Source organism: Mixophyes fleayi, chromosome 2 (genome assembly GCF_038048845.1).
Source record: "Mixophyes fleayi isolate aMixFle1 chromosome 2, aMixFle1.hap1, whole genome shotgun sequence".
NCBI lineage: Eukaryota > Metazoa > Chordata > Amphibia > Anura > Limnodynastidae > Mixophyes > Mixophyes fleayi.
In genome coordinates this window covers 42,292,296-42,306,759 of record NC_134403.1, presented here as the reverse complement: position 1 = coordinate 42,306,759, position 14,464 = coordinate 42,292,296, and the positions used below count along the sequence as shown (strand labels likewise).

Sequence of the window (14,464 nt, the reverse complement as noted above, 5' to 3'; positions counted from 1 at the left end):
AAGCCCGAAAAAAAGTCCTCTACCCGGGAATGGGAGGATGTGACTAGAGTGGAAGAGACGCAGATTTTGTGCAGAACGGAGGTTTCGAGTTGGGACAAATTTTTTAAACAAGTGAGGAGATGTATGTTGGTGCAATTCTGTTGATGGCCATATATACCCATTACTTGCAAACAGAAGCAGAAAACATCTTATAAATAAACATTTGAAGCTCTTAACATGTGTTCTTAAAGCCTATTAAAAACGTAATTTAATGTCAGTAAAGTAAAAAAAAAAAAAAAACCACTTATCACATTTTCACCGTTGCCTGAAGCATCCAGTTGCATTAAAGCTCAGTGCAATGTAAAGACATTCTATGGAAGTGCTCATTAAGTACTATGTACACTGAAAGCTTCCCTACAGCATAGATTAACCGGTCTTAAAGTACAAGGTTTTGTCTAAGTGTTTAACTAGCGTTATTCAACACCTGAGTGTATGAGTCCTAAGTGATGGGCAATCTGCAACTAATGCCGATATCTGACAGCTTCATTGTAAGATTGTAAGCTCTCCGTCCTAACTTATCAGCATTTCTAAATAACTCTGATTTTATGCTGGTTTTTGGTATTTTACATAACAGATAACTTCTATTCAAAAACAAAGACGGGTTAATCAGCAGCAGAGACTTTCACTCTACATTCCAAGTGTTTAATGTACAATGTGGAGCATTTTATAAAAGGACCTTTTTTTTTTCTAATGACAATTTGTTTTTTATTGTGCTAGATTCTCCTACTTAGGCAGCCAAATGTTCACAAAGATCACACTTTATGTCCTAATGGTGTTTGTAGACAGTAAGACTTCTCTGTGCACGCTTTGTTCTGATTAACCAATTCAACGTGAAGGAAGAGACAACGCCCCCCTGGAAAAACCCTGGAATGCTGGTAATTTGCCTGACACATATCCTCTCACAGAAACTGACTGGAGGAGCTTGAGGAAACTCAGGCCACCCCCTCCCAAGACCACACTGCACCAGTATTTCCATGCTGGAATGTGGGATCTGTTTAACCATTTTGCCTCCATACAGTTTTACGCCGTCAACTCTCAAGAAACATCACGAAGGACATTTACGGCGCACATGAAAAAGCTGCTGTAACAACAACTACAATCTGTCATCTTCTTTCTACTGGTGTTTTGAAGATGAAGTTTAATGTCTGGGTGGTTATCAGTTACAGCTCCTTTTTTCCTATGTACCAGTTTTCATAACACCCCTAAAAACAACTTTCCCCATCTAAGGGGCTCTGGTAATAGATGCGCATTATTACAGTTACTACGGTAATTTCAAACTGATTTTTGCTCGCGGCTCTGTGAGCCGCGACCAAGAATCTGCGTTAATATCTCAAGTTCTGTCAAGATGTGAAATCGTTTACATATATATTTGTGCTAGTTTATCTTTAGGAACATTGATAACAGGGCACTAGCCATTACATTTAAAAGTACAGAACAACAAAACGATCTTTAATAAATGTCCCTTTAAACTACAAATGACTTCAGATTTGTTTTAATAAACAAATATCTCATTAAATTAAAAATGGTGCCAGTGTGGTCTGCAAACGTTGTACCCTGCAGTTTGTAAAGTACATTAAGTGGGGAGAATTTGGGGGGGGTGGTTTATAGTGATAAATAATAAAAACGCTTACAGAGGAACTGGTCCACCCTTCTACTATTGTGAATGAGCTTCCTGTAACACGGCAAGCATTGGCGATTGTTTCGTCACTAGCACGTTCTCACAGCACACAAGGGGCTCTCTATATTTTCTATTCCAAAGTCCAGAAACCCTTTAAAATTGTAACAGGGAGAGGTATAAACTGAAATTAATTTTAAAATACGAGAATACTTGTCCTTCAAAAGCTCAAAAGAAAACTGTAGTGAGATTTCAATCTTGACATATTCCCGCGGCAAAGGCAATGAAAGCATCCTAGGGTGGGAGCTTGAGGGTGAGCGAGTAGGAGAGACAAGGATGACGGCAGGCGCAGGCGGGACAGCCCCCTGCACTCTTGTGTGCGCTCATTCCTCCGTTCTGCTATACAGTTCTGATGAAAACTGAGTGACACAGATTGTGGTGACCCTTTTAGAGAGCCAGGTGAAGCAGAGTGTCAAAAAAAACGGAAACCTAAACATTGTGTGCGCGTTTGGGTGGAGCGATGAATTGTAACCAGATTTTAAATGAAGCACTAATTAGTTTTTACCTACCGCTTATTAGCCTGGAATGTGAGGGGGAACTTCAAGCGTATCAGCCTAGGGCGGCCTGAACCCTTAATCAGGCCCTGAAGCTGGGATCCGGGTGTTGGGGATGTGCAGCAGGATATGGGGGCACGGCCACCAACCTGAAACTTCAAGGGACGTACGCATAAAAAAACAAAAAACTTAATGTGTTTGTGACATTTTCTGCTTTATGGGTTACAATCACTGCAAAATGATGCAATTCGCTGCAAATGACGTTATGGAGGGCCCTCGTCCCGCCCACTTCTCTATGAAGTGGGCAGGAAGTGGGAGAATGGCCTGTTCTCCAGGGAGACCTACCTGGAATTTGGGAGGCTCCTGAACATTCCGGGGAGTATGCAAGTATGGAGATCACTTGTGACCAGTTAACCCTTGTTCAGAGTATCTAGAGTATAGACTACACTATTAGCTGATGTGTAGTAACTCAGCTACTTACTGTTTGCAACACAATGAAAAGTGACAAACCCTTGAGACCAGGGAAAAACATTAGCAGGTGTAGCTTCCTATAAAATAAGAGTAGAACTTATTTACTAACCTTGCACAAACATGCAAAATGAACCACAGCAACCAATCAGCTTTTTTATGCTCAGTAGAAGTTGGTCATTGAAGGACTGGTTGCCATGATTAGGTGTGAGCTCAGATACAAAGTTAGCAAATGAGCCCTAGTGATAATTATGTGCAAAAAGTTATCCACACAGAGCGGATCACAGCTAGATCCTCCCTGCGCAGGGCCCAAACCCAGAAAAATCGCTAGTGATAAAAGGCAAACTGGCCATATATTGCTGCAAGCGTGGCATCAAAATAAGAACGAAGTCCGACAATAATCAGATGTGTGTGTGGTCATCTGCCAAAATATTACCAGGTTCACAAATACCCCAGCGGATGGGTCGGTCCAACTTTGTCAAATTGAATCTATACACATTTGTGATGCAAGAATCCTTCAAAAGTGACCAATTTCCTAGATGTAATATTTGCTGCAAATCACCTGCAGTACAAGTACAAATAGTAATATATATTATGTGCAGAATAAGGCATGAATGTCAGTGCTATAGAAGAATTACCAAAGCCAATCTGTTATAAGAAACCTTAAGTCTAAATCCGCTGTGTGATTATACGCACCACTTACTAGATCTAAACAAAAAAAGAGTGAAAATAAAAATGCCTAAGTCCCACTTTAAATTATACTAAAAATAATCACAGTGCTAACTTGCCAACAAACCAACATAATTAGCAAAATAACAGAGACATTTTAAGCCAGCTGTACTTATTTTATAGGCCTGCAATGCTGTATATGAAGTGGGGGCTGGAATATATGTCTAGGAACCATGAAATAACCTGGCTTGTGACCAGGGTAATAATGAAGTTAAATCACGTATTTGCCAATCACATTCTCCAGTGATAAAATGTGGATACAGCATAAAAAGTCTATGTCAAAACCATTCTAGCCGAACTCGTTTTGCTACATGGACAAAACCAACTCAGCACTGAAGATTTGACCAGGCTTCCATCCACATGGAATGGGACACATCCAGTCATGTGGCAACTGTGCTGAGTGACCAGATGCCTTTAAATCCTATTAGAACACTCTGTTTGATAATCACACTCACTTAATCATGGTTATCAGTTCACATTTTCAGCCAGCAATTATTAAAATACAAAAAGGTAAAGATTTGAGGCTTTTTGCCCATTGTCGTTGGTTGGTAAATACGCACCTATCACATTGTCACCTGAACCCATAAACAACCTGGCTGCAGACTGCCAGCCTTTTGAGAACACAAAATTCTTGCTCACTCCTTGGTATGTCACTGTCGGTACAATAAGGGGTAAAGAGGGCCGCAAGGTCACCTGACTATTTACTAGCGACTGCTTCTGTGTTTATTAATTAACTCATAAGTATTTGGGAGACTCCAATGAATCAAAAACTTCTAAAAAAAAATGCAACTCATGACACAAGGATCAAAGGGACTGCAGAATGCAATCAATAAAAGTAAAGATAACTCAACACTAGAATTCCAATACCAACATGTAATACACATGGCCAGATCTACTAGGTGCAGACCTCGCGAGAAATCATACTGTCCATTCTGGATGCAGCTTGGAGACAGTGTCAAGACCTCAAACTTTAAATACACTGCACTCAGGAATGCAGAGGGATTAGCCTGGTGTGGAGGGAGACTGCTTTATCTTTGGAAGAGAATTTCTAAAATCTTGGCAATATATATTTATATACACTGCAGGAGCCGTCACTGAAGTGAATTTAGCTGACACACAGTGGCATGTTCCTTGGATACCACTGCCAGACTCGCCAGGTCTTTCTCTACTATGATTTCAGTGAGCTGCCTGTCCCTGCAATAGTTTACAAACGTCTGTATGTTGCTTGGGCAAATGGCCAATGATGTGCCTAAAATAAAAATGTAACCAGCCATTCCTAATTTTTACATATAAACATAGAATTTGACGGCAGATAAGAACTGCTTGGGCCATCTAGTCTGACCATTTTTTATTATTAACCTATGGTAACCTCGTACCCTATTTGGTCCTTTAATCTTTGTAAACATGTCTATCATGTTTAAATTGCTCTACTGTATTAGCCCCTACCACGTCTGATGGGAGGATATTCCACTTACCCACTGCCCTTTCTGTACAGTAAGTTTTCCTTAAATTTCCTCTGAACATACTTCCCTCTAGTCTCAGTGCATGTCCTCGTGTTCTAATACTTCTCTTCCATTGTAGAATGTTTCCCTCCTGTACCTTGTTAAGACTCTTGATATATTTGAAAGTTTCTATCATGTCCCCCCGTTCCCTTCTCTGTTTTTATTCCCTCCATCAGTGGGGGCAGCCTACTACTGACCTAGCCTACTACTGCTTTTTAGCTGAGGGCTACAATGTTTATTAAAATATTTTTTTCTCCCCTGATTTCGGCAGATCAGTTCCGATATTAGGGTTTTATCTCGCCCGGGGACATACTTTCCAGCGCTAGTCAGCCCTCTGGGGGGGGGAGTGGACACAACTCCATTGTGACATAGACACGTCCTCTGTCCAAATTCTGTGTTCCCAAATGTTGGGAGGTATGTCACAACAGGTACCCTGTTTGGTACAGTTGCTTCGAAGATATATTCTTTAGCAACAATGTGAATGATTGCTGTAGTGTCAATAGACATTAATGTTTGTTCTGGTTGTACCCTATGACAGCTCACAGGACACCAGTGTTCTATGGTAACAAGCACTAGAGCCGCCAATCTAGCTTAACATTAACAAGGCGCTGACTGTCAGTCTTATGCAGTTATTATACAGTTAGTGCCGTCTGGTCATCATACGCTGGAGAGGTCAGCAATTTGGTAGCAGCTGAAATCAACATTGAACAGTGACTAATCCGTACTGACAAAGGACATACGATAATATTATTTTTTTTCATTGAAAAATTTGCCGCCAACGTACCTGATCACAGCCCACTTTCACCAGGTCCTGCAGCATTTGCCTGTTCACCTCTACAGCAGCCATGTTTCCAGATTCATTGGCGAAGGGCAGCAGAGAGTAGCGGATTTCCCGCAGGGCCTTCTGGTAAGGTGCAAACTTGGCCGGCTGCCGCAGCTGCTGCTGCTGTTGTTGTTGCTGTCTACCTGCATCTTTGCCGTGCAGGACCTTAGGGTCTAGTAGACCATCATTGGTAGGTCCGACAGATAAACCCTGAGCCAGCGGTTTGGATGGCTGTTTTAATCCCTCGCGGATTTCCTGCAGTCTCTGCCTGCTGTTTCCGGAATAGGTGGTTGCAGGGAAAGTTTTTGGTCTCATGGTTAATCCAGTTTATTGTGCTGAACATACGGTTATTCTGTCATCCGGGGTTACAGGATTTTCAGTTATTATGGGGCTCAAAAATGTTCCAAACAATGAGGAGATCTGCATTCTCAACCTAGAAGGCAAGAGAAGTCTTTTAATATAACTTTATATGCAATGAGCGAAAACAGTAATAGATAAGTTGCATTTAAAAGTTGATTGTCAAATGCCCTCACAGTAGAGGATGCCATTGTGTGAGTTCAACCCAATAATCACCCTATCAATTCCCTAAAAACTAATGATGTCACTGAACCTAGCGAACAAACAGGAGGCAACCTTGTGAATACTGGTTCAGTCCACAAAAACGGCTACTTCCGCTCAGCGAGAGGTACACTTTGCAATTGGTTAATACAGTTACAGAGAAATTATTAAGACTACAGGTGAAAAACTCATATGTCTTTACCTCCGGGGGATTAAAAAAAGAAAAAGAAAAAGGCGAACACAAAATCAAAAAGGCTGTTCTTCTCTCAATGTCAGTTGGACAAACCACTTTGGAATCATATATTGAAGTGGAGTAAGAAGTAAATTAGATAACAATTGTAGCCAATTATCATAGATAAAAAATTAACCTATAACAAACCCCTTTACAGCCAACTGACGCTCGATGTACGAGACACATACCACCCAGTCACGTAGAGTCATAACCTACCAAGTTGTGCCCTCAGCTTAGTATAACTTGTTCTGTGCAAAATTTGCCCATAACAGCCAATATTACGCTACATGTCCATGATCCTCAGCCAGTGGCTGTGTAGTGGCAGAAGAAGATGGTGTTTGAAAGCTTGGTCTGAAGTACAGGTAAAAATTACATCTATTTTCTGGTCCAATCGGGAGCCAGCCCGCTTTTCAACCATCAGAGCAATGTCATACTCTCCTACACTGGTCCTAGAACAAGCAAGCATAGGAGAGAGCTGCATCATCATCATTTATTTATACAGCGCCACTAATGCTGCAGCGCTTTACAGAGAACTCACTCACGTCAACCCCTGCCCCATTGGAGCTTACAGTCTAAATTCCCTAAATCACATACACACACACAGACTAGAGTCAATTTGATAGCAGTCAATTAATCCAATTTTTGGATTGTGGGAGGAAAACGGAGTGCCCGGAGGAAACCCACACAAACACGGGGAAAACATACAAACTCCACACAGACAAGGCCATAGTCGGGAATCGAACTCATGACTCCAGTACTGTGAGGCAGAAGTGCTAACCACTGAGCCACCGTGCTGCTCACATGGCACGAAAGTTGGGAGTGCAAGAAAAGGGTCCACCAATTTAGGTTGCATATGTTACTTTTTCAACATTGTAAGGAACAGTAAATTACTCAGATCAGAGGGTGCCAAAAAATGGCCTAGGTTTCTAATGCAGCCAGCGTTTCTAAATTGCGGCTCCATCTTTCCTAAACAAAAACTGCAATACAAACTATTATTGCCAGTCTACGGATTGCGATCTAATTATTGAACATGTGAATGCATGAGGATCTTTTTGTGAAAACACTTTGACAAATGGATAGATTACTTTAGTCTGATGGCTGTTTATTAGCATTATTTGTCTCTGGGCGTTTTCAATGCACCGGGCAAGGTTGCAGCATTTTTTTACGAGGATAAGGTGTTTGTAGTGCCCAATGGGAGGAGTTGAACAGGGAGGTTGTTCCTTAGTCAGTACAAATAAGGCTGACCAGTGTATTAACGAGAAATCAATCTGCACAGCAAAAAATATTTAAATGATATAAAGAAGCGGCAGCGGAAGATTTTTTAGGGACGTTCCTTTATTTCCACAAACACACTTGAATTTTGCACAAGCTCAGAACTGCCAGAGACCATGTTCTGTCCCAATACATTAACGGGGAGCATTTTGCACCTTCCTATTGCCCTTCAGCAAAGAACAACATTTCTATGTGCACTTTGACAATGTAAAGAAAAACTTCAGGCACACAAAAGTGTCACATGTCCTAAAGGAAGCCCAGGATGTCCCCTCACCATCAAGATTAATTAAAGCATAAATTAGGCTAAACTGAACTTTAATTTCGGAGAAAAAAAAAGTGACATTTCATTTAAAGAGATTAATAGTAATCTCCCTAGATTACCCTATTACCACCCTCCACACAGCTAACACAAGACAACTACCCTCTGACCAACATTGCTGTGTGACTGAGCAGACAGCCCACTAAATACTTTGTAACCTTTGCATTGTAGCTGGACAATTATTCAATATGATGTAGCACTTACCTATGTGTATCAAACCATTGTCCCGTAGATTGTAAGCTTGCGAGCAAAGGCCCTCTTACCTCTCTGTATGTATTACCCAGTATTGTTTTATTACTATTTGTTCCCAAATTGTAAAGCGCTACGGAATGTGCTGGCGCTATATAAATAAATGTTGCTGATGAATTGTAAAGTTGTAGGAGATTGGACTGTGATTTGACATCTACACATTTGCACAGTGCTCCGCTTCAGATTTTTCCACCTCACGATCTGCTTCCGGCTGCAATACTATAACCCCTTTCAGCAAGGATGTGGTAATGACTCATCATTGGAATTGGATCCCAAGCACCTGTGTCAGACCTTTATAAGATTGCCTGTTCCAACAAACTGTGCCAGTTCAACATTTGTCTCTGCTGCCGGTCTCTCCAAGAAAATCCTGTGATCTGGTCCAGTTTGTTCCCTGGTACCTGACTTCGGCTTGTTCCATCGTCCTGCGCCGTTTCTTGTGATCCAGACCCCGGCTCAGTTTAACTTTTCACCAGTCTACTCACTGGCATGGTCTCCCGGCTTCTGACCCTGACTTGCCCGACTTTCTTCCTGTCTGATTCTCCCATGGATCATCCATGGTCTCCAGCTTCTCTGCTTGGTAATCCTGGTATACAGTATCTGCAGTCATACAATTGTGAGTGGTCTGTGCTAAACCTGGTATCCAGTGTCTGCAGTCATCTCATTGTGCTCAGTATCCAGTGTCTCTAGCTTCCCAGCTAAACATGGTAATCCTAGTATCCTGTGCCTGCAGTCATCTTATTTTGTGCTTGGTATCCTGCGTCTCCAGCTAAACCTGTGAATACTGCTGTCTTGTGCCCTGCACTCCACCCATTGCACCTGCTGCTCCTATGAATTTTTGTTTGCTGTTTAACCATGACTGCACCTAGTTATACCTGAGTGATCTGTGCTTAAATAAAGATTCCGTTTCATTTTACAACTACTCCGTGGATTTCATACTGGGAATCCAGACCCTCTCAAACTTAGACGCACTAGTTTGCAGAGCCGCCTAAGGACAGAGTAGACTTGCAACTTGTTGTGTGCTTTGTGAACAGCTAAGAGCGGCGGTGTTAAACAGAGGAGCTTGCAGTTCACATTCACTTCTGAAGTCAAGTCATTTATTACCATTGCGCTTTGAACAATGCTAGTAAAATAACCCTTGGTGTCCATTACTATATTGATGCCTGCATTAAAAAAATAAAAATAGAAAAATCTAAAAATATATAGATATGACTTGTATTGTAACAGAGACTAGACTACTGAAGTTTTCAGTTATAACATTATGTCAGTTAATTTATAAATATAGTAACAACTTGTAGAGTTGAAGGCAGACCATACACTCCATTTCATACAACTTGTAACAGGACACCTCGGTCCCTGTAATGATCATCATTTATCTACTTCTAAAACACTTTAATAAAATAATAATTGAAGACAAAAAAATAAACTTAGATAATAAAAGTTTTAATGAAAGTGCTGCTGAAGCCCCTTGTAATCAGATACAAGGGAGAGGAGCAGTGATTTATAGACCAATATATGAATGAGTTACACTTGTCTGTTACCGTCCCTAAAACATATCTCTCCATAACTAAGAAACAATCATTTAAACCACACTGTGATTTATGGCAGAAGGGGGAGATTGGTTATAATCTGAATGCCTACGGTTACAAAACACTGAAGATAGTCTCTGACACATCTTCTTTCAATTACATGCATACAAGGCATTTCACAGGCTAGTTAAAGGGTCAGTGAAACAGGTTAAATGAACATCTGGGCAAGAATATGATGTAAACTGGATCACATTCCGCTACATGGACAATGCACTGTACATAAAAAAACAGCAATCAGAAAGGGACAGTGTGCAGGGCTTTTGTCCTATTCTTCATAGTGTCAAACACCCAGCAGTATCCAAGGATTAAACTGCTCTTAATCAGCTCTGCAGTATCCAACAGGGTCAAAAACAGTCCACATGCTTGTGGTCAAAGCGGGATCGCCACACTCCTGTTAGATGTGTGATTAAAGTCCTTCTGCAGTCAGTCAGTAGTCTTCTAGAACACAAACCACTGCAAAATACCTCCATAGAGATCTTTATCATCATAACAGAGATGTAATAAACATATGAACCGCCTGCCGCTATGGAACTATAAGTCCCAGCATGGTGGGTCTTGTTCCACATCTGATCTTAGAGTAATTAGAGTAACCAACCGTTACCCATGGGAAAAATGAAAAATAAAATAAAAAATGATAATCTCTGTTTCTTATGACATAAGATTTCATGCATGATCATAAAACACAAGCCTCAAACAACCCCAAGGTCTTTACTTTTCTCCACATAAAAGTGGCCTCACGACACCACTCCGATAAAGAGAGCCAGCAAGTCAGAAGACTTGTCCGGCGTGTTGACAAATTGGTTTTAAACTCTAGTCCAAACAGTGATTAGTGCGAGAGAGTAAACTGCCTTGTACATTACCTTGGCCAGTCTCCCAGTCTTGGCTGTACCACTTTCTAGTTAATCGCATGTTAGTTTCATAGAGGAACGGTGTTTAGAAACTTCTATGTAGTTGCAAAAAAAAAAAAAAAATTGCAAGGAACAGGACGGCTCCTTACTCCTTGGGAAGTTGCTTAAAGTTCCTCCTTCACCTCCTCCTCTTTCCTCTTGGCGTCAACTCCTCAGTCACAGAGGCACATTCCAAGCTGGGGAGAATTTACAGTTCGATCAGAGCTTCTCAGTGTGGGGGAAAAAAAATCCCCATGTGCCTCTCATGCAACAGGAATGATCTAGGCCTATCAAAGCACAGCGACTTATTATTAAGATTTTAACAGCAAGCCATGCATAGAAGACTGCAGGATATAAACCAAAACAAATACTTAAAACCAATAACTTCCTAAATGTTTGACTTTTTCTTCTTTCTAGCAAAGGTGAATTATTCATAGGTTATGGAATACGGAACTCTCCTTAAATCAATACAGACTTGCAATGCGCCTTTTAGAATCACTACTGATTGCTAATGATATATTGCAGCCACCTCTGGGGGTTAAAAAAAAAACTTAAATGCAAAGGGCACATTATCTTCTATGGAATTCATTCTGTGGGACAGAAGCAATCAGAAATATTTGTCTGTACCAAAAATTATGATATCGCAACAGCTTTTCTGCCAGCTAGAAATGACAATTTGTTGGCATATGAAGTATAAACTAATGGGAAAGTTTATAGCACATAATGGATGTTAGAAGTCAAGCAACAGCTAAAGTGGTGAAAGTTGACAATAGCGTGTGGCGCTAGGTATATTACATACCTTTAAACACCAACTTAGTGCTTTTAAATATTACATTAAAAATGGCATTTATTTTATTAAGTCATGAGGTACAATATCATTTGACAAATTGTGCAATGAGGCATTCTGTCCCAGTTCATTCCAAAGGTGGTAGATAAGTGGTTTCAACTATACATTTCCCAAAACGATGATGCCAGGCTGCCATCTGCACAGTTTGTTTGTGCAAAGATATTGTGATTAGCAATGTACAGTGAGAAAAAGGAAAAAGCTGCGTGACAATGACTACATTCTAGGACTCATGTCACAAACAAGTTATGGATTGTTCAAATTCTTATAAGTTATTGTTATCATCCAGCAAACCAAACTTTCAGGTTGTCATACTGTCACTTGTAAAGGAATAATTAAGACAGGTAACTGACCACTAACATTACTGCCTTAAAGCACCCATATACTGTAAGAAGTATAAGCATACCTGGGATTGTTTGACAACTGAAACTTAAGGCGTCAAAATAGAATATATGAACAGCAGCCGGACCACAGCAAGTACTATTCTCTTGGACAAAATCTATAATATTGCTATTGAAGTCTTCTCTGAAACAATGTGAAGCGTTACAAAGACTGAACTACAGCCAAATGCCACCTTCCAAATAAGTAATCACTGCAGGAGCAGATAATTAGGGTTATTTACAAATTTGCTGATCGTAATGGTTCTTTATGTGCGCTGACACCCTGGTAAAAGCACAGAGCGCAAACCGTAAAAAAATGTCACCTAAAAACTCCCCACTTTATTGCCATCACATTTATTCATTTAAACTTTTACATTTTTATCCTAAAAATACTATTGGCTTAGCCTCATTATAGCTGAAATTAATATCAAATAAGGGATAATATACCGTCTTTAGTACATACGTGACGTTTGAAGCAGAAATGTAACTGTAAGGCACAAATTGTGTCCCACAATAAGTATAGGGGTAGTTCCTATACTATTTCTTTTTGGGGGAGAAATGGGCTGTACACCCTCCCATTGCTCCAAGAAAGCCCCTGTAAATGTGCCTTCTCCTCCCCTTTACCACATTTAAATAATCTGGTCCTGCAAAACAAATTTGTGGTGAGAATAGGTACACTAAGTATTTAAATGATATCCCAAAAGAACACCTGTACTGAGGTTCATGTATAGGAGTCTTACAGGCAGTGCAGTATAGAGGGCTGTGCGAGAGGGGCAGCTGCCCAGGGCACAGTTATGAAGGGGGTGCACTGGGAATTAACAATTTATGTTAATTTGGTTACAAATGAGAGTTTGTGGGGGGGGGGGGGGGCAATCACCTTTCCTACTTGCCCCAGGAGCTAACATTACTAGTTATGGCTCTGTAATACTACTTAGAAACCCCATTTACATGGGAAGTAACTGCCCCTACAGTGAAGTGGATTATATTACACAACAGATAGTAGGGGGTAAGCCCGGCTATGAAAGTAACTTACATATAAATCTGACGAGTCACGTGGTCCTCAGATCTGGGCAGCGCTCACAGTGCAGGTCCCATGCCCGGTGCAGTACAGAATGCCCCCACCTAGCGCTGCAGACCCCGGTCTGAGGGGGCATGAGGCTAATGAGTGTACACAGCAGCATTACGTGTCATGTTGATGTTACCCATGTGTGGAGGGCAGGGGTGGGGTCGGGTGCCTGCTGCCACCGCTGGCTCTTCCGGGGGGGGTCTCCCCGCACTGGTGATACACACAGAGCTGCAGGACGGACTTGGACGCTCACCGCATTGTTTGCATTCCATTGCGGTCACGTGCTCCGTGTCTCCTGCGTCATCTCACTGCCGGCCTGGTATTGGTGGAGGGGCGGGGCCTGAGAGCACCTAGCTTGTCCCTCTCCTCGGCCTATCGCAGCGGTTGTTTGGGGAACTACAAGTCCCAGCATTCCCTGACAGACAGCGGCTGGCCCATGTTGCTGGGAAATGTAGTTCCACCCGCAGAGCCGCAAGGCAGGGAGATCTGTATTGGGAAAACGTAAAGAGCGCATCCAGTGCAGATCAATAACTTGTCCAAGTTCATATAAAGTCAGCTCCGGCTTTTGTTATAGTTAATAAAAAAACGACATTAGAATAGTACTAGAACCTTATATCATTCTAAAATGAAACAAAATACCCCAAGCATAAGTATTAAACCCATAATACTTGGAAGGATCTCTCCACATCCACATACTGCTAACATTTTCGTGCAACTTCTTTTAGGGCAAGAATAACTTTCTTTTTTTACAATTGACAGATTTTGAAAAATGAAAAAAAAAAGTCCATGATTTTTCCTCTAAGTTATTATCATGTAATAAGTTCAGACCATAAAATAAATCTGTATATTTATTTTACCACTTCTATTGTTTAGGGATACCATACAGTCAGCGGTTCCCAAAGTGTGCACCGCGGCTCCCAGGGGTGCCGCGGGAAAGCCAGAAACAAAACAAAACATAAACTTACCAATCCGCGCGGTGCCGGGACCTAGCATCCTCCTCTCACGCAGCTTGAGAGAGAGGAAGAATGCTGGGTCCCGGCGCTGCACCGATTGGTAAGTTTATGTTTTGGGTTTTTTCTGGCTGGCCGCGACAGAGGGGACAGAGTGGACAGCGTGACAAAGGCCAGATGAAGAGACAGCATGACAGAGGGCAGAGGAGGGGGCAGCGTGACAGAGGGCAGAGGTGAGGGGACAGCGTGCTAGAGGAGGGGGACAGAGGCCAGAAGAGGGGACAGCATGACAGTAGGCTGAGGAGGGGGACATCGTGACAGTGGGCAGAGGAGGGTGACAGTGGGCAGAGGAGGGGGACTGAGGGCAGAGGAGGGGGACAGTGGGCAGAGG

The 14,464-nt window shown here is 41.8% G+C and overlaps 1 protein-coding gene across 3 annotated transcripts in view; it reads right to left on the bottom strand.

The window, feature by feature from the left end:
- The window catches only part of LATS2 (large tumor suppressor kinase 2), a 276,737-nt gene extending 263,335 nt beyond the window's left edge, over positions 1-13,402 (bottom strand). For 2 of the 3 annotated variants that reach the window (XR_012688580.1, XM_075198849.1), the window contains exons 1-2: positions 13,091-13,402; positions 5,692-6,163 (exon numbers count right to left, since the gene is read on the bottom strand). Coding sequence is in view for 2 of the 3 variants with exons in the window: in XM_075198849.1 (XP_075054950.1) it covers positions 5,692-6,045 (354 nt within the window). In the remaining variant the exon portion in view is untranslated. Of the gene's footprint in view, positions 1-5,691; positions 6,164-10,806; positions 11,059-13,090 lie in introns of those variants that run through there. The other variant, XM_075198850.1, reaches the window with a different exon arrangement.
- Between the last annotated feature and the right edge of the window lie 1,062 nt (positions 13,403-14,464).